The sequence below is a fragment of the Aulonocara sp. 'chitande type north' Nkhata Bay genome, linkage group LG3 (assembly GCF_057382095.1).
Source record: "Aulonocara sp. 'chitande type north' Nkhata Bay isolate Kocher_YH1m ecotype deep benthic linkage group LG3, A_spYH_male_GT1.1, whole genome shotgun sequence".
Taxonomy (NCBI): Eukaryota; Metazoa; Chordata; class Actinopteri; order Cichliformes; family Cichlidae; genus Aulonocara; species Aulonocara sp. 'chitande type north' Nkhata Bay.
Window position 1 is genome coordinate 14800389 of NC_141346.1, and position 20418 is coordinate 14820806.

At 39.6% G+C, this 20418-nt stretch overlaps 2 protein-coding genes across 2 annotated transcripts in view; both read right to left on the reverse strand.

Annotated features, from left to right (window-relative positions):
- LOC147334107 (Fc receptor-like protein 1) overlaps nucleotides 1-20210 on the reverse strand; it is a 171780-nt gene extending 151570 nt beyond the window's left edge. The window contains exons 1-4 of the mRNA XM_086286618.1: nucleotides 20135-20210; nucleotides 18336-18599; nucleotides 18011-18256; nucleotides 17721-17924 (exon numbers count right to left, since the gene is read on the reverse strand). Of these exons, the coding sequence (XP_086142744.1) occupies nucleotides 17721-17924; nucleotides 18011-18256; nucleotides 18336-18599; nucleotides 20135-20210 (790 nt within the window). The remainder of the gene's footprint in view (nucleotides 1-17720; nucleotides 17925-18010; nucleotides 18257-18335; nucleotides 18600-20134) is intronic.
- LOC147334114 (low affinity immunoglobulin gamma Fc region receptor III-like) lies at nucleotides 5537-12270 on the reverse strand. Its single transcript, XM_086287743.1, has 6 exons — nucleotides 12240-12270; nucleotides 10451-10486; nucleotides 10067-10327; nucleotides 9742-9987; nucleotides 8397-8495; nucleotides 5537-5580 (listed from the first exon to the last, which is right to left on the reverse strand). The coding sequence occupies exons 1-6, from the start codon at nucleotides 12268-12270 to the stop codon at nucleotides 5537-5539; spliced, it is 717 nt and encodes a 238-aa protein (XP_086143869.1).
- Nucleotides 20211-20418: the final 208 nt, after the last annotated feature.

Consider the following 20418-nt stretch of genomic DNA (forward strand, 5'->3'; position numbering starts at 1 on the left):
CTTGGACCCACCCGTTAAAATGTCATCTAAATGCCATGACAATGACCTATTGCTGATTTTCTGCTGCCACCAGGTGACATTTGTGTACATGGACGTCTCCAGACTCAAATTCCCATCAAGCACAAGTTTTAAGTTTGGAACATATTGGATAATTTGCAGTTGAGATATACGATTTTGAGTCTTTTGGCGAATGATTAAAATTAGTGCCATGACATTTCAACAACAAGTCTCTTTTTAAGACTGACTAAATTAGAATTTGGAGAAAACTCACAGTTTTGAACATAAACTGAGTACATCTGCTTCAGGGTATGAGGCTGCTGTATAATGAAAAATGTTCTTTATTTGTTTAAATGATGCTGTCTTTGTGGTATTGTATCAAGAGTCCAGCAGCATGATTTAAAATGCTGTGTTAAATTACATTTCAAACTAGAGAGCCGTGTGTGTGTGTGATGTATGTCGGGGGTTTTTATTGTCTTAAAGCTTTCAGAATCTTTAGATATTGTACATATAAATAGTTAAAGTTAAGCAGTAAACAACACCATGAAATATAGTTAAAGTAACTCAAGTGCCAATGTGTCCCCAGTGCACGATACCTTTGGATAATGTTTACATTACGCTGCACCAGAGATGAGTGCGAGGATGTGACATTTATGGGGTTAATGACCTGTGTTGAACTTGAATTCACAGTTTTCATTGTCACAAACTTTGGCTCTATTTCACCTGCTCGGATCACGATTGGTAAATGAAACTAAACGGAAAACTTGAGAGAGCTGGTTTGTTTAGTGAAATCAGTGAGCAAGAGCTGGTCTGACTCTTAGGTGTAAACATATAATATAGCATCCAAATCAATTTCATTCAGCTTATTTCTGTAGCACCAAATCCCAGATTATAGTCGTTAGCTTCTGATATCAGACGAGATCAGGTGAGCACGCCAAACATTCGTATGGAGGAAATTAAAAAAAGCAAACCAGGAGTCAGACAAAAATTCACTGCAATTCGCGGAATTTTAATTATCTGTTTTCCTTTAACAAACCCTCACCTGACGGTTAGCAAAACCAGTTTTATCTGCTCTCTGGAACAGACCCAGGATCAGATCTAGTTCAGCCAGAACTCAATGACCAGTTCACAGAACTGTCTTTCAGAACATACACCAGGTGCACAACAGTGCATTAACTCACCATCAAACTAATACGATATACATTTGAATATACAAATATAAAATATAAAAAAACATCTGCCATGCCACATGCAAAACATTGATATGAGGAAATGAACAAGACAAACCAGGAGTCTGATAAAAGTTCACTGTCATTGGCTGAATTTTATTTGGCTATATTCTCGGAACAAAACCTCACCTGATGGTGAGGGGAGGACGAGGACGTGACATTTATGGGATTAATGACCTCCGCTAAGCTTAAATTCACAGTTTCCAAGCTCTCTTTTCATCTGCTCCGATCGTGATTGCTAAATTAAACTAAACACATGATGTGATTCAGAGCAGTTTGCTTACCATTAGCTTGGTTTAGGACTGTTTTTGTTTGGGTGAAACATCAACATCAATATGTTAGATGTTTAGCCCATTTAGTAGTTGGAGTTTCATCCATTATTTAGGATGCCTGGGTTCAAAAACTTCCAGATACATGTCGACATGTTGCTCAGATGTATTGAGAGACAAACCACACCCTGCCTCTTTTCAGTGTTTAACTAAGATGTCTTATCTTTGGTTTGGTCCCTGATCACAAAAAACAAAAACGTTTGAAAAAGTGAATTTTGGATTTCTTCATGACTCCAGCTGCCCGAGTACAGCTACGTTTACTGACTCACACATCTGACATAGTTAGTGACCATAAATAAAACAGATTGTTGTGAATCAGGACTAAAAAATGTAAAGTGTTGAAAAAACGGGTTTTGTGTGTTGTGGTTTCAGTGCTCAGCGTGTCAGTTTACAGAAATGATGTTACTGAAACCAGAAACTACAAAGGGCCTCTGGATGGAATTTCATCAGAAGAGAAGGAACAAAGTAGTTCATGACTATTTTAAACACATTAAAAACTCCAACATGATTTATTACATTGCTCTGTCGTCTCAGGCCCTGCCGTCATCAGGGCAAACTGCAAAACTGATATGAACATAATCAACCCAGATATTTGTTTACATGGCCACTAGAGGACGATGTTTGAGCACTACACACACACTTCATCAGATCATCCATTATTTAAGAACATTCAGTTGAACATGAGCATGTTTTTTTTTTAATAAATATCAGTGCTTTAATTAACTATTAATAAAAACCAGCTTCACTTAAATATGCCCATATGGAAAAGATATATATAAATCTTATAAAGTTTGTATCTGTCTTGTGTGAAACTTGTATGAAAAGCATACAAGTGAAAACAGATATAAATATATATATAAGATCCCTTGAAAAATTATATAATGAAACTTGTATGTTTTGGATACTTCCTAAAACAATATATGAAAGTAATGAGAAAGTGGCCACTTTCATGAGTAAATCATATAAGCCTTATATGATTAACTATATGAAGAAGGCCACATCTGATGCAAGACTTTTTAAAGTTTTTATTATGTCTTTTCCATATGGGCAGAGAGGATCCTCTGCGTCGTCCTAATGCAGCGCTGTCTGTAGAGATCCTGCATGGCTGGCAGTTCAGTCCCGGTGATGCGCTGTGCTGATCTCACCACCCTCTGCAGAGCTGTGCGGTCCAAAGCATTACAGCTGCCGTGCCAGGTGGTGATGCAGCCAGTCATACTTTCAATGGTGGATCGATAGAAGTTTGTAAGTATTCTGGGGTTCATGCCGAATCTTCTCAGGCACTGCAGGAAAAAGAGCTGCTGTCTTGCTGCTTTTGTGATCACACCAACATGGTGTGACCAGCTCAGATCCTCGTGGATGTTGATGCCCAGGAATTCACTATATGAAGTAAGCTAAAGCTGATGCAAGTCTCTTATAAGTAGGGATGGGTATCGTTTAGGTTTTATCCGATACCGGTGCCAAACCGGTACTTTTGAAACGGTGCCGGTGCTTAAACGGTGCTGAAACCGGTGCTTAAAGAATGGAGAACACAATTTTGTGTCCAAAAACCTCTCATGTTCAGCTGGTTTTTTGTAAAAAGATAACAATGTTAGCCTTTTCTGCAGCTATGGGGCATATATGGTATCACTCTTGGCTGGAAGCAGTGCTTAAACAATGGAAAAAACACAAACTTTGTCCAAAAACCTCTCATGTTTAACTGTTTTCCACTTTTTCTTTGGTCATTTTAGCCTTTTTGGCCAGGGTGAAGGGAGTATCTGCCATCAAACAAGAAGACATGTAGCTATGATGATGTTTGCTAGTTCACCTTACATGCATTAATGTAATAACGTGGTTAGCCTACTCAACGGAAATTACACACGAACAACATTAAGCTACTCACGCAGAGAAGAACGGCTGCTGCTGCCATCATCATCCGTCATCATTTCTGCTACACTGGCAGGGCTAGGGGCCAGGACTCTACTCTTCGGGTTTTTGGGGAATGTTGCTAACTCCGGGTCCGATAACAGGCAACCCACCCGCAGTAGATGTGCTCGGTGTGAGGTCTCGCAGCAAGCTATCAAATACGGCACATTTCTCGGCTTTTAACAAAAACGCTATGCGTCGCCAGGTGTTTCATCGGATTCGAGGTGTTACCTCCTTTGACAGTATCACAGTATCAGCTTAAAGCACTTGTTGCTGCTGAGTTTTCATATTTTGCTGTGAACTACAGCCAGAGTTTGACCGCTTCGACTTGGTCATTTTTAATCTGTAAAAAAAAAAGATGACAAAGGATGAACTGAAGCTCCGCCATCACGTGATGTCACATGCTGCTGTTTCTGATGTCACTTAAAAAAAAAAAAAAATAATAATAATAATCTGTAGCTCTGCTCTAAAAGAACGTACGTACCTGGACCCGCCTACTATCCTCGGAAACGTAAAATGATTGGCTAGAAGTGTATCACAGCTCAGGAACAAAAAGCACCGAAATAAAGCACCGTAATGTGCGCTGCTTTTCGGTCTGGTTACTACCGTTTATGTCATCATGGCACCGGACACCGGTACCCATCCCTACTTATAAGTTTTTCCCATTTCTTTTCCATATGGCTCAGTCAAATCCTGAATTTGGGGTTGCTTTGTAACTCAAAGCAATCATTTAAAGAATTCATCATTCAATAATTGTTTCCAATGAACGAGCTTCTGTATATCACACTTACACATACAGCATTAGCAAGTATTTTCATCATATAAAAACACAAGCTACTCGTCCATCAGAGCTTCATCTTTCAGGCCTCTGCTGTCCTTCCTGTAAGCATCACTTTTTTCTTGCTTTGCATTGTAAACATCATTTAAACTGCTGCTGCGCTGACACACTGCTCTAAACGAACTACCCAAAAACACAAGTTGTTGACTTCAATAGATTTGCAAACATTAGCTACAAATGAGTGAGAGCAAGGTCAGGAAGTACAGGTAATATATTTCTCAGGATGCCCCTCACTTAAAAAAAAAAAAAAAAAACTAACCAGGAAGCTAATTTTAATTAGTTTACTGTAAATTGAAAAATATTTTCTGTTAAAATTCATTAGAAAAATATATATTTATATAAACAATAGAAAAAGTTAAGTTTAGGTTTACAGGGGAAAAGCATGAGCTAACCCATGACCATGACAATGACACAAGGGAACTCTCACATCTTACAAAGTACACACACATCATGTCACGTGAAATGGAATCAAACCCTGCAGGTTGTCATTCATTAAACAAGAAAAAAATCTGCTCCACTGTAACACTGTTAATGTTTTACCACTAGATGGCACCAGACAATATAACCACTAACTTTGTAATCCAAGTTAACATAGTGAAATTGCTTTGTTTCTCTTCCAAGTGTAGTGCTATATTATTATTATTATTATTATTATTATTATTATTATTATTACTATTTAATATGTCAGCTGCTGCAGGCCGGTTTCAGTGACACTTACAACATCAAGGCGAAGTTCTCCATCTGTAATAAAGTTTTTCTGTGAAGTTTACAGCAACTGGAAAATTTCTGCTGCTGTGGTTTCATGCTTGATTTTTTGTGTGTGCTTGTTTTAATATTTTGTTTGTTTTATATATATAGTCGTTCTTTTGTTGTTTTTAGTGTTATGTTTATGGTTTTCTGCTGTGAAATAAAGCATGCGTCAGTTAGCCACAACCGGAAGAAGTCAAATTTTCCATCTGACATCACAGAAAGAGAACAAGTTTATTAATCCTGCAGAGAAACTAAAGTATTTCTATGCAAACTTAAACAAGGTGCTTAACTCATATGGTTCATATACAACATAAAAAAAGACATTTAACACTCCACAAGTAAGATCTGAGTTATGACTCATATTCGTTTAAATAAGTGAAAAAATACATAAAACATAAAAATATGTACAACATGTGGATGTTCTCTGATTTGAAGTTCTGAATGGACCAGTTAGAAACCAGCAGCTGGACGTCAGTGGTTGGACTGGTGGACTACTTCAGTGAAGAGTAGACGACGTCTGGCTCTGGTTTAAAGTCTGAACACAAACACACACAGTTCAAACAACAGGAAACATGATTACAAGATTTGTAGTTCAATCAATCCACCTCTCTGCATCACACGGTTCAGATGTTACTGAGAACACCTCAGTGCTTCTGTGCCGCCCACACTTGTTTGTGCTTGTTGAACTTCATAAAACTCAAACGAGGATCCCACAAAACTGAAAAACTTGCATCAGCTGCATTCAGGGAAATTAAAATTAGAATATTTCCTGTTTCCAACTTCTCACAGAAGATTTCTCAGACAGACCAACACGTAAAAACACAAACCTTGAATTATCAATCCTCACCACTAGACATGATTCTCGTAAGTAGGAGCATTCCCACATTTTCCACTAGATATTTCTTCTCTTGGTCAATATTTAGCTATTTGTCTTGTCTGACAACCTCCTCTGTCACAGCATCGTTTATTTCACGTCACTGCTGCAAGATGTAGCTACAAGCAGTGAGGCTTCAGACAGTAAAGGTGAACAGTGATGCACAGTTGTGTTGAAGCTGTGAAGCGAGTGTGGGTGTGTAACATTTGACCCAGTTTGACCCATGTGTAGTGGAAAAAATAAGCAGCGTAGGAAGACAGGAAGTTACTGGGCTGAAACACATTGTAATTGAATTTATTTGAGTTTGGTTATAATTTGTGTTACGCTTCCTCTCTGTAGGACAGGATAATAGATACGCTTCACATTTAACATAAAACTTATCTGGTTATTTCCTGAGTAGCTGTGCTTGATTCACACTTATAAAAAAATCTTTATTTATCTTATACTGAACTCTCTTCAGCCTCTGTCTTCATTCTCTATTTTATTTGACCTTTAATGAAACATTCAGCTGATTGGCTGTCCTTTACGTGGGTGTGGCTTTTCTGCCTGAGATGAGCATATTAAGGATATCTTTATATGACAGCATATCGATCTAACAAGTGAGGTAGAATAAGTGAATACTGGGGTGAGTTAGAGACAGGTGATCTTCTGTGGTAACCCTTTAATGGAGAAGAAGAAAAAGAAAAATGATGGACTGTGATTCTACAGCAGTCAGAAGGCACCTTCAGTTCTCACTTCTGACTACACAACACCTGTCTCAGCCTCTGCAGAAATAAACACACAAATTACTACACTACACTAACAGCACTGATATACTACATAAATAAATCTGTGGCAATTTTTTATTTATTTTTATTTTTGATTATGCAGACATTAACGTATAGCATTTGCACTTAGCAGCAGGTTTTCACAGTTTTCTCCACTTTTTTTCTTTTCTGCTGAGAACAGGAACTGATTGCATAAAACTTGTTTGTATGATGAAATTGCACAACCACAGTCATGGCCTTTCAGTGCAGTCTGACACATTTCACCACAGAGCACCAAGAAAACACGCTCTCACAAAATGAACACTGCCATTGGCTAAACCAGATCTGTCTGTGGTGGTTTCTTCAGCTACAGTTTAGAATCAACAACAGGAAGTAGCTGCTGCGGTTAAACATGCAGGACTTGTTTCACTGCATTAAAGGATAATTGTTGTATTTAGTGTGAACATTCACACTGCTAACAGCTTTTGCATATCAAAACCAGACACATTTTGGCTGCTAATGGATTTATTACCCAGTTATTGCATTGCCAAATGCCCAAACACACCAGATCAAATTTGGCCCAAACAAAACCACCAATACCAAAACTCCTCATTTTCATTTATTTACTTAGGTGGAGTTGGAGCTACCACACCGTCAAATATGCCTGCAAGAGTCAACTCTGTCCCCTGGTCTCAATTTTGGATTGAGATGGGTTGTGTGTTTTAATGAATGTTTTATTAGCTTTGTTTCTTTACCTTTAACTGATCAAAGGAACTGAAAAATCAATAATCGGTACGACCAAAGTTATTCTCCATTCTCCATTTCGTTGTGTTGTTCTATTCAGGTATGCTTTTACTGCATCCGCAGTGTGAAATGAAGCTGTTGCCAATTGGATGCTTTCCAGATGGTATTGCATGGTGGATCAAAATCCACTTACTTTTCTGTGTTCATAATTCTTTTGGCGGTCACAGTGCTGATGTCAAGTCTACATAAATGGAGAGAACGGCATCGGGAAGCGGACCCAGTGCAATTAACCATTTTGATCTTTAAGAATGAGCACACCAGATCGGTCAGGGCCTGGATTAAACATGACTGCCTCTGGTACTGTTGGCTACAGAATGCAGGGGAAAAATGTGCTATTGTTACCCAAAGACAAAGGAAGAGGAACGGGTGAGAGGTAGTGAACGTGGCTCAGTTTGAATACTTGTGCACTACATTGTCAGCTTACAGGCTTATTTTATCTTCTGTATTTTCAGTTTTAACTCCTTCAATATCTACATTTTGTCGACTTTGAAGTAGATCTAAGATTGATGGACTCTGATGCTTAATGAATAAACTGCAATATGATATTATAATGTTATCAAACAGTTTATCGGGGGGAAGTGTGATTTTAAGCTTTTAACCAGCTGTTAGTTTTGTTTAGTCAGCTCTTGACTCTCTCCAGAGACAGGAAGGTAAAAAGACTAATCTGATGACAATAATTAATGGAAAGAATATCAGGACCAATTAAGAATTTTTATGCATGCTTCTGACTTCTGTTCAGTACATGAGATGTGAGGTGAGGAGGAAGAAGACAACATTTTATTAGCATCCTTGACATTTTAATTTCTTTGCTAAAGAAACAATGCTAAATTGTCTGCTGTCTGTTCTAATGTTAGCCTTTAGCTTAAAGCAAAGGACCAGTTGTTGGTTGTAGAAGTGAACTATGATGGAGACAAGACGCAGCTGTACCTCTCATCTTTGAATTGTTTTGCATCTCTTTGATGATGATTTCTGCATAGCTGGTGTCCTCAGATGTCACTGATGAGTACACTGCAGCTGAATCTCTCACTGCACAATAAAAGACACACAGGACCATCAGCTAATAGGAGAGCTGCTCCCACAGATGTTTTTGCTACTATAGAAAACCTTCAGAGAATACATAACATTTCAGTTATAGATAATAAGAGGTGTATTCCAAATTTAAATGGGTTTTAAAATGTTGCCGCCCATCACAAAAAACTGTGGAGTCTGTTAAAAAACAATCTGTAAACAATATTAAGTAAGTTCATCTAATATGAGGAATTAATTCCTATTTTAAATAAACAGCCCTGTGTTGAAACAGCTGCAGCTGAAGTGTTTTCTTTCTATCAGAAACAGGATGCTGGACGACTGCAGAGCTGTTAGCTTCAGCTAACCACAGACCACAAACACAATGAACACAAAGTCACACATAATAATAAAGTTTTAAGACAAAAACTCATATTTTATCAAGATTATTCTTTTCTAGCCTTAAATTGTTGACAAAGAAACAAATCAAATAAAACAACATGTTTGTAAAAGTGTGAATTAATTTAAGTAAAATGTGAAATGCTCGGACATGCAGAGGGGGGATAGTATATATACTGGACAAAGGATTTTAAAGATGGTGCTGCCTTGCAGGAGTGTTGGTGTGACAGAAGAGGATGTGACAGACGATAGCAGAGTGATTCCAGATCCAGAGGCAGAGTTTTTCCCTGTCAGTCAAATGTTTATCTCAGCTGTCAAAGCTGGGTGAGAAGCATCCAAGTTTATTTCGTCTGGAGGTTTTTGCCACGTTTTTGCCACTGTAATCTGTTGTTTGCACTATTGAAGCTTTCTTTTCTTTTTTTCTTTCTTCTTTCTGCCTGGCAGTTTTTGCAATTACAATCCATGGTGATGTTTTGAAAATTACAATTCAGACACAGAACTGTTAATTTTATATATGTAAGATGTAACAACTTGAAGATGGCAACTTTTGCATGCAATGTAAGCACAAAACAACGTTAATCATAATACATGTGTAAAGAAACCAACACATGTAAAAAAATGTTAAGTCTGAGTCTCACCTTCAGGTTTCCTGTTAACACATCGTCTCACCAGCAGAACCAGTAACACCAGTAGAACCAAAACACAGACTGATCCAGCACATGACAACACAGAGAGAACAGGAGGAGAGAGTGATGTAGGTGGAGGTGTGGTGGTGTGTTTGTCTAAAATAAAGCAAACACAGTCATTAAGTTGTCGTCACATTGTGAATGTTGAAAGCTGCAGAAACACAGACAGGTGAGTGTGTCACCTGTGACAGTGATCCAGCTGGATGGAGACTCTCCATGACCGCTGATGTCACACTTGTAGAGGCCTTCATCAGACCTGGAAACATGCTGGATGGTCATGTGACCTGTAGTCTCATCCCCAATAAAGACACCATCTTTGAAGAAAGCAGCTGGGAGGTTGGAGGGAGTGGTCTTTGTTTTACAGAGCAGAGTGACGTCATCTCCCTCCATCACAGGGAGGACAGGACTCTGCAGGATCACTGATCCACCTCAACACAGAGACAAACTACAGCATTTCATCCATTTACACACAGCTTCATCAACACTAACTCCACACACTCAGCTTACCAGTGACTGTCAGGTTAACCATGTTACTGATGGGACCCTCTCTGGACTCACACCAGTAAACTCCACTGTCCAGTAGGAAAACAGTGATATTACATGAAGAACCAGCACCTTCTCCCCACCCATCTCCAAACTGAGTCGTCTGTTGTTTGCTTGTGTTTCTCCTCAGAGTCCATCCAGCAGAGCTGTCGTCCTCCTCACAGCTCAGAGACACAGAGTCTCTTTCAAAGAACTGAGAGCTGCTGGGACTCACAGTCAGACGAGCTGTGAGGGTTACAATGAAAAACTGATGATCTGTTAGACTTTAGATTCTGAAACATGAACCCAACCAGGTCATATCAGTGAGCATTTCTCAGGTTTAAACTGTGACAGAAGAAGGTTACTGACCTTGGTTTGTTGTGCAGCTCAGCAGTGAGATCAGAACTAAAGAGAAATGACACTCAGGTTGATTTGAGGTGAACATAAAGAACAACTCCACACAAACAGCTGACAAACTGAGGAAGAGCCCTCTTTCCAATAACTAAACCCTTTTAACTGAAAAAAAAGAAACTTAGAAACTTAAAAATAGATACAAACTACGTCAACCATCACCCATTACTGCCACTGATGCAACTAAACCACATACCACAACATGTCCAGGTTCAGTTTCATTTCAAGGAAATTTAACCACATTTACTCAGGGCCTTCTTGATGTGCTGTTCTTCTGCTTCTCTGGCCGTTTTGTCAGTGGGGATGGTGTTCGCTCTGTGTTATAGCGTCCTGATGACACCCAGTTTGTGCTCCAGTGCATGATGAGAGTCAAACCTTAAGTACTGATCCATATATGTAGGTTTAATGATCAAAGAATTGAAGTCATGCATCAAGACAACCCCTCGGATGGGGGCAGGCGTTAGCAATAGTGATCTGACTCATCTGGTGGCATGGTAGGAACCCCACATTGGTGGAGAAGGAGACACTAAGGGGCCGACCTGAAGGGTCCACTGCCTGATGATTTGTCGACAGCTCAAGCCCCAGAGGTTCAGATTCAGGCAGCTTAGGATACTATGCTCAGGAGCAAGAAGACAGGGCTGCTCAGCAGACAGTGTTGAGGAGTAACAGAATACGAACCAGGCTACGAGTCCGACACAGAACCCGACGTATTAGCCAGAGGTCCCTTTACTACGGTTTAGAGCTGCGGACCTGTTTTATATACATGCGGCGATCACAAGATCACTGCAAAAAGTGCAGCCGTACCTAATGTCAGTCCTACTGTTACTCATTTTATATTAATGTTTAAAAATCTATTTGGTATAAGTATGGCAAGTAGCCTTCAGCAATAGTAATAAATCACACAGCAATAGTACATTCATGTAGTTGTAAAAAGCATGATAATATATTAAGTAATCCAAAGTATTCAGGATACGTTACTCTGATTGACTTACATAACATTGAGTAACATAACGGAATATGTTACAGAATACATTTTGGGGCATGTATTCTGTAATCTGTAGTAGAATACATTTTAAAGTAACCTTCCCAACACTGTCAGCAGAGCATGCAGGTTTGCTGTGTCCAAATTCAGGTGCAGCATGCTTTGACGGCCGCATTTGTAGGCAATTACATCACAGCGATGCGACCAAGGCTATCCAAATTCGAAGACTGCTCCAAATGTGGGGACAAATGCGTCCTTCTTTTCCCTAGATTTGACTGATGGGTGGGGTGTATCCTTTGTGGCCCAACCTATCCCAGAATTCATAGTGCAGCCCAGCCAATTCTAATTTCCAAGCTCGTGTCAGCTGATGTTAAGCAAAACCCAAATCATGACAAACAAATCCAGAAACTGGTCTCTGTCTTGTATATCCGCTCATTTTCAATTTGACACCAGCAATATTTTTTTTAATAAAGTTTGGATAACAAAGGTGAATAAAACTGAATAAAACATACCTAAAGATAAAAGACAGCTGCTAGCATATGTCATCCATCCATCCATCCATGCATGCATTAGGTTTCTTAACCAGTGTTTCCTCGACTCCTGAGCAAAGATAAAGAGTCAGTTCAGACCTGCAGTTGGTCCTCGTGGTGTTTGAAGTTGAATTCAGCCTGATTTGTTTTTCATGTCTTCTCCTCCATCATCAGTTATCAGGAGAGCAGACAGTCAAAGTACAAGAATTCAAACAAACACAGAGATTCTACTTACAGAGCAGACACAGCACAGATGTTTCCTTCATCGTCCTTCTCACTCATTTGAGCTTTTTTTCATTTCTCTCACTGACACCAAGTAAAGCCCGCCCTCTTCCTCTGAGCACCAGCTTTCTATTGGTTCAAACACAGAGGTGGGTAATTCACTTGTTCAATTGTTCAATCAAACCAGGGACGCTGCTGTTATGGAGCTGAACTGGAACCATTCAGACACTGAGGCCCTCTGAACACATTTTAATTACAGCTGTGCAGAGACACACTGATGACTGACTGGAACACTATGATTCACAGTTTACATTCACACCATCCTCACACATGGTTTATATTTGGCCACTAGAGGGAGATGTTGGACTTTAAACACTAACATGGATACAAGAAGATCAACAACGATGTTGTCATAGTTTGATTAAAAGACATTAACATAATAAATATGTCTGTATCTATTGAAAATAAATTTTTTTATCGTAAATGGTCTGTATTTGTACAGCACTTTACATGTTCAGTCATCCACCCATTCACACACTGGTGATGGCAAGCCGCCCTGGGGTGCACTGACAGAGGCGAGGCTGCTGGACACTGGCGCCACCGGGCCCTCTGACCACCACCAGTCGGTGAAGTATCTTGCCCAAGGACACAACGACCGGGTCTGTCCGAGCCGGGGCTTGAACCAGCAACCTTCCGATTACAAGATGAACTGCCAACACTTGAGCCATGATCGCACCTCAGTGTCACTGTGGATAAAGATTCTCTTCATTTACACATATTTTTGAGATGGTAATTAAATAAGTTGTGGAGAGTGTGAGTGTTACAGAACTTTTTGGATTTTCAAATTTATGTGTTCTTCTGAAATTCAGGAAATCCTGTTTTGTGCTCCTCCCTGCTCCCATTTCTAAGGTCATAACATGGAAACTATGTGTTGGCAAATGTTTAGGCAGGTGTTGTTTGTGGTTTGTTGATGTGATTTCAAAAAGTAGTGCACTTTTCACCAGAGAATAATTACACCATGTGTGACGAAACATACAGTCAACAGAAAGATCTCTGACTTTCAGTCACTTGTGATGGAAATGGTTATATTTAGACATGTGCTTCATGCATCTGCTGCAATGACATATGAACAAAGTGCTCAGCAGTGCGCTGGATGCTAGAGGCGTTTTTAAACATAAAGTGATTCCAGGAGGAAATTCCATTTATCCTTTTTCTTCCACTTATTATTGTAGATGGCAAATGCAATACATTTATGGAACTATTCAACTTCTAAAATACTCTCGGTCAATCATATCACATCTTTAAAAGTTACTTGCAGCTCTCTTTATATTACTTTAGCAAATCACAATCTATTTTAAGCCAGTGCTGGTCCAGTTGAAGAAGATGGTGTGAGTTTAAAACATAAGCTTGAATATCAATGTGTGTGAGTGCTGTCCATGGTGCTGATCAACAGCTGGACTATCACAAGCTGAATGGACTCAGGCCCAGACTCTCTTGAGTAATACAGTGGGTTTATTTACAAGTTTGTGGTGCAACAATAGCCCAACACAGTAGTGATGAACCCCATTTCCTGCTCCACATTGCCATTAAGTAATTTGGAGAGTGATTTATTATTTGCAGAGCTAAAATTCAATGTATTCAGAAAAAGTCTTTGTATCACAAGACAGAATCATGACCTGAAACTACAATGGAGCTCTGATAATCTACATATAGTTATAGACATGCGATATTTATTTGGTGGAAGCCCCTTACTGCCTTCATAACTTTGTTAGACACCCCTGCTGCCACTCTGGGAACCATTATTTTGGTAAAAAGCAGTTAAACACAAATGACCTCGGGAGTCAATTGAAAGATATCACACTGTCAAAGTATTGTCATGTGAAAAGCAGCTGCTTTGCTTGGAGCTGGAATGTAAATGTGTCTTTCTCTCTATCAATATCATAGATAATTGTGATATTTGGCTCGAACTCTATTGAATTGCTCAGTGTTACCAGTAGACGGCAGCAGACTTTATATGTGACTCATTTCCTTTTGAACCACACGAGGAAAATAAGTGAGAGCAAAGATTTATTATTCACACGCAGAAATTAAGTAGTAGCTGAGGGAACAAGAACAAGGTGTTTGAGTCATACTTCAATATAAACAGTGAAGCTCTGGCCATGAAACACATTAACATATTTATATTCTTTGTCACTGCACCAAATACACATTTAAATTTTCAACTAAACATATATCCTCATATGGCTTTTGAAGTTTTGAATCATTTTAGTTTATATCAGCGAAAAATTAATGTGTGGATGTCTTCTGGTCTCAGGTGCTGGGGGCCAGTTAGAGACCAGCAGCTGGACGTCCGTGGTTGGACTTCACTGAAGAGTAGATGGTCTCTGGCTCTGGTTTAAAGTCTGAACACAAACACACACAGTTCAAACAACAGGAAACATCATTACAAACTTCATAGTTCTTGGTGACTTTGTTGAAAGATTTAGTCACATTTCTAAATGTCCTGTGATAAACTGGTGTAGCCGACCTCTCACCATTAACAGCTCCAGCTCCCATGTGAAACAGTGAAGCAGTAACAGTGAGCAGTGGTGCAGCACCTGTGTGAAGCGAGGTGCTTCACAGCCGTGTCAGAGTGAGCAACTAACATTTTAAGCAAGTGTGAGGGTGAAAGTGGGCTCACACGTGGGTTTATTTAGTGTGACCTTTGTATGACATATTAAAAATAGTAGCTTTTAAGTCTTAAGTCGCATAGATATCATGACACATTTAATTTACTTAACCTTGTAGCCTGTACACTGGTGTAAAATAAGTCTCTTTAGGACATGGCTGTCTGAGTTAATGAACAACTGGTGAAAATACAACTTTGATTTATGTGTTATTAATTAATACATTTAATGATTTTAAAGGACTTTTTATTTGTTTGTATATATTATTTAACAGGCTGATTTTCTATACATTTTAATATGATTTAAATTTCAGAAAATGTTCAGTCGTTGTGTTAAAGAGTTGTCTGGGTCAGCTCTTTAGACCTGTTTTAATTTAACTGCCAAGCAAGTGTGCCTAATATTAATGTTGGTGTTTGGCCTCTGCAAACATTAGAACTGTTTTTGGTATGTACTTTTCATAGAACCAAAACTGGGGTATCAAGCTTTAGACACAGCATAGACCAGTTAGACCACAGCTAAAAAGACTGTGTGCAGATTGACCTATGTATGTAACGTTTGTAAATAGCTGTAGCTTTTCATGGTCTTTCTTTTTCCATTTCTCAATGCTTTTGCTGAGAAACAAGAAATGACGAGCTGATGATGACCAACCAGAGAGCTGGCACCTTTTTCAGTGCAGGCTGAGACTTGACCACAGCGCAAGTTCTCAAAATATAAACAGTGTCATTGCCCACACCAGAACAGAGAAGTGTCATCAGCTTCAAACTAAACTACAGGAAGTAGCTGCTGTGGTGTTAGAACTCTTTTTATGCCCTTCATATTAACAACACTTTCACCCTGATAACAAACTGTGTGCACTGAAGCCACAGAGCAGTATAACTGAATTTAATTGAATTCATATTTTTATATAGCGGCCGCTCACAAAAACATGAATACACTGATGCAGACCTCTGGATGAGTCAGTGTTATTTGTTAAGGTCCAGCGTGGCCCAAAGAAAATTGCAGATGTTTCATATTTGTACTCCCTCCAAGAGGAAGCACAAACACTGGGATCTCATTAAAGTAGACAGTGGAGTCTGATGATGCTTGCTTGGAGTAAAAGGGGAGGGGCAACGGTTATTGTGGTGATGATAAACGGTAAATGATTCTTATATAGAGCTTTTCTACACCGAGCACTCAAAGCACTTTACACAACTTGCCTCATTCACCCATTCACACAAACACTTTTTCCTTATGATGTTTCTATTTGTGTTCTTCTATCTAACATTCATGCACATTTATACTCCATCGGAGAGCAACTTGGGGTTATTATCTTGCCCAAAGTTATTTGGCATCCAGACTAGGGATCCAGTCCTTCCACCCAACCTTCTGATTAGTGGGCGACCTCCTCTACCATCCCAGTCTTAAAGTGTGGTCAGTCTTATCAATGAGATCTCTGACGTTGTTTGGTCAAAATATTTGTGGTATTTGTTTTATATTAAATGATCATATTAAAACAATGAGTTTATGAAGGCAAGTCTTTAACCTATAATCATATTATTGAATCTATATTTGAGGAGAGGGGTTTTATCAAGGAAAATGGTTTCACAGTTTTGAATATGCAAGTTGTTTATGCACACTTTGTTGTTCAGGGAAACTCAGTGATGAGGATCAACGGTCAAAAGACGTGAATCCCTGCCTGTACATGTTATAGATTGAGTCTAATGTATATCAAAGTTTGTATGACTAAACTTCAGGTCTGCATTTTACACAGATGACCATCAAATCCTGATCAGAGGCCATGTGATTGGTGGTCATTTTAGCTACAGCTTTAGAAGTTTTACTCTCTCTACTTGGGGCTTTGTATCTAACGTAGCCATTAGCATATAACCTTAAATCAAGGTCAAGGTCAAGCTTATTTATATAGCACATTTCCAAAAGCTCACGCTGCACAAAGTGCTGTGCAAACTAAAATGCAACTAAAAAAGTAAAATGTGCAACAATGTTGCAATTAAATATAAAAAAGAAGACAATAAAACAATAAGACAATAGAACGAACTAAAACAACAATGTGTGGGTTACCTCGTGCTGAAATCCAACAAATGTGCAGATCTAATATTTAGAGGCAGACTATTACAGAGTGTGGGACCTGCCACACAGACGGCTCTGTTTAGACCATGGAATAGATAACATAAGTTTGGAACTGGACCGCACGGTTCTCTCTGGAGCATAAATAAATAGGAGCTCGAATAGGGAGGAGGGGGCTCAGCCTTTTAGATCAAAATCAAGGTGGGCCTGCAACTGTATATAGATCACTTTCTCCAGAACTCTTGAAAGAAAATGGGAGCGTTTCATCCATCTACATTTTTACATGCTCCACAGTGTCCTCAAATAACTTTATTTTTAATAAGCCATAAAATGTCTGTGCACAGGATTAAAAGCTCAAACTTTTCTGAAGTATGATATAAAGCATTTCATTAAAAAAAACAACAACAACATCTGTACAACCATTAAAGAATCTTGTAACAAAAACACCCAGAATTACCTCGAGTTCGATTGGTTGATATTTGGATGTCACCATACGTGATGTCATCGTCTACAGGTTCATCTTCATCTGGTGAAATGATCCAAATTCAACAGCAACATGTTTTACTTAAAAACTCTAAAGTTAGGATTTTAATTTAAAAAAATGATATACAAAGAAATATTCGTAGATTTGTACAATGCTGAGTTACTTCCATGGGGATCAAACATCAATGCAAAACCATCAAATCACTATTGATGTAAAGACTATAACATGTAGATTAACATGAACTTCAAATCTAAAATCAAAAAGTCTCAGTCAGTCTCACCTTCAGGTTTCCTGTGAACACATCGTCTCACCAGCAGAACCAGTAACACCAGTAGAACCACAACACAGGAGGATCCAACACATGACAACAGAGAGAGAAGAGGAAGAGAGAGTGGTCGAGGAAGAGTGATGGAGGTGAAAGCTGGATGAGAGGTGGATGTAGGTGGAGGTGTGGATGGAGGTGGAGGTGTGGTGGTGTGTTCTCCTAAAATAAAGCAAACACAGTCATTAAGTTGTCGTCACATTGTGAATGTTGAAAGCTGCAGAAACACAGACAGGTGAGTGTGTCACCTGTGACAGTGATCCAGCTGGATGGAGACTCTCCATGACCGCTGATGTCACACTTGTAGAGGCCTTCATCAGACCTGGAAACATGCTGGATGGTCATGTGACCTGTAGGCTGCTTCCTGATGAGGGAGCCATCTTTATAGAAAGCAGCTGGGAGGTTGGAGGGAGTGGTCTTTGTTTTACAGAGCAGAGTGACGTCATCTCCCTCCATCACAGGGAGGACAGGACTCTGCAGGATCACTGATCCACCTCAACACAGAGACAAACTACAGCATTTCATCCATTTACACACAGCTTCATCAACACTAACTCCACACACTCAGCTTACCAGTGACTGTCAGGTTAACCATGTTACTCATGGGACCCTCTCTGGACTCACACCAGTAAACTCCACTGTCTCGTTCAACGATGTAACTGATGTCACAGGATAAATTAGCGGATGTTCCCCATCCATTTCCACAGTGACTGTTATTTCCTTTGCTTGTGTTTCTCCTCAGAGTCCATCCAGCAGAGCTGTCGTCCTCCTCACAGCTCAGAGACACAAAGTCTCCTTCAAAGAACTGAGAGCTGCTGGGACTCACAGTCAGACGAGCTGTGAGGGTTAAAATGAAAAATATTTAATTTGTTATATCAAATATTTTTGTTAAAACTTTTATAATTCTGTGATTAATGCTTAATTGAATCAGTTTTATATTTGAGATCAGGCTGCAGACGTGGACGCGCCAAAAAGAAAACAGTGAAAGTACACCCTGAAGGAAGTCGATGAGAAAAAAGAACTCCACCCATACTGAGCTCCTAGAGGAAAACAAATTGAGAACAGAAAAAGATCTCGGCACAGAAAGGCAAATGAATCTTCATATTTTAACACCATAGAATCACAGAGAGTCTAAACACAGTCCCGTTATTAAGGAGAAGAATTTGTTGTTAGAGCCTTCTGGCAGCAACATGGGAGAAATTATGGTTGTTTGGGTTTAGTGCAAACAAACTGCATTACATTTTTACAGCTGATCTCATGTCACCAGGTCTGTAAATTTCCAGTTGAAGAGTCGTGTTATTCCTTGGTTTCATGTGTCATTGTGGGTCTCTTGGTTTTGGTTTCTGTAGTATTCCGAGCTTTTACTGAGTCCGAGTTCTCGTGTTTGCCATGTGTGTATATTGTTGTTTGAGTTCTTGTGCCGTGTTTCCCCTCGTCTTTTGTGCTGTTATGTTTATCTGTGTTCCCCCACCCAGCTCCTCTGTGCACTTCCTGTTTTACTGTGAAAGTATTAATAGTCAGTGTGCTCAGTTTTGCATCCTCCCTTTCTCCTCATGTGTAATTATCCTCAGCCGTGTCTCCCAGCTGTTCCCTCTTTGCCCTGTTAACCTTCTGTATTTATTGTCTGTGCTTGCTTCTGTGCTTTGTCGCATCATTAACATTCATGCCCTCAGACCTGCCTGTGTGCTTTAGCTCTAGTTCAGTTTCTAGCCCTCCTAGTTTTGTTCTGTTTTTGACTTATGCCTGCAATAAAGCAGTGGACCTTGAGTTTAAGTTCTGCCTCTACGAGTCTGCATATTGGGTCCTTTTCCTGCCTGCATACAGACATGACAGTCGTGAGCTTCTCCAAGATCTTTCCATTTTATGTTCCATAAGCACCGTCTACGTGCTCATGGCCCTTCCCATCGCTTCAATCATAGGGGCTAGCCTTGTGGAGTTTTGAACAGCCATAAGAGCTTTCTTTAATATCAGTAAGTCAGGGCCGAGCCAGCTCCGATCAGCAAGAACCCTGTTATCACGGTTCAGAACAAGTATAGATCTTCTATATCCTAAATTGACAGTCCCACCAGGCACACACCAGTGCTGCCACCCATCCATCGTGTATCGGCAGAAAACATCCCACCAGGACAACTGGGCTCTCCCAAACTCAGGCTTGTCGTCCATAAAAAGGTGTCAATCGCGTTCAGAGACCAGTTGATATAATCCATATTTTTTAGGGTTTAGAGAACAAGAGAGAGACTCTCTGAGGGTTAGAGTAGACAAGACAAGGACATGAGTAACGCAAACAGGGAAGATAAGATGAGCGGGAGGGAGAAAAGACTGAATCTGTCAAGAGCCTAGAGTTTCATGTGTGACAGAAGAAGGTTACTGACCTTGGTTTGTTGTGCAGCTCAGCAGTGAGATCAGAACTAAAGAGAAATGACACTCAGGTTGATTTGAGGTGAACATAATGTAGCCAATCTATCATATATTTATACTGATGTAGACAGGGGCCCTGGGTTCTTTTCTCTTAATACAGTATGTATTTAAACTCAAGATTGTGTAACTTAAATTACCCCCAGAAAATCAAAATTCCCTAGGGTCAATAATGAGACCAACATATGAACTACTTATAGCTCCTGGGCTGAGTGCCCCGGGTACAACCCATATATTCTGC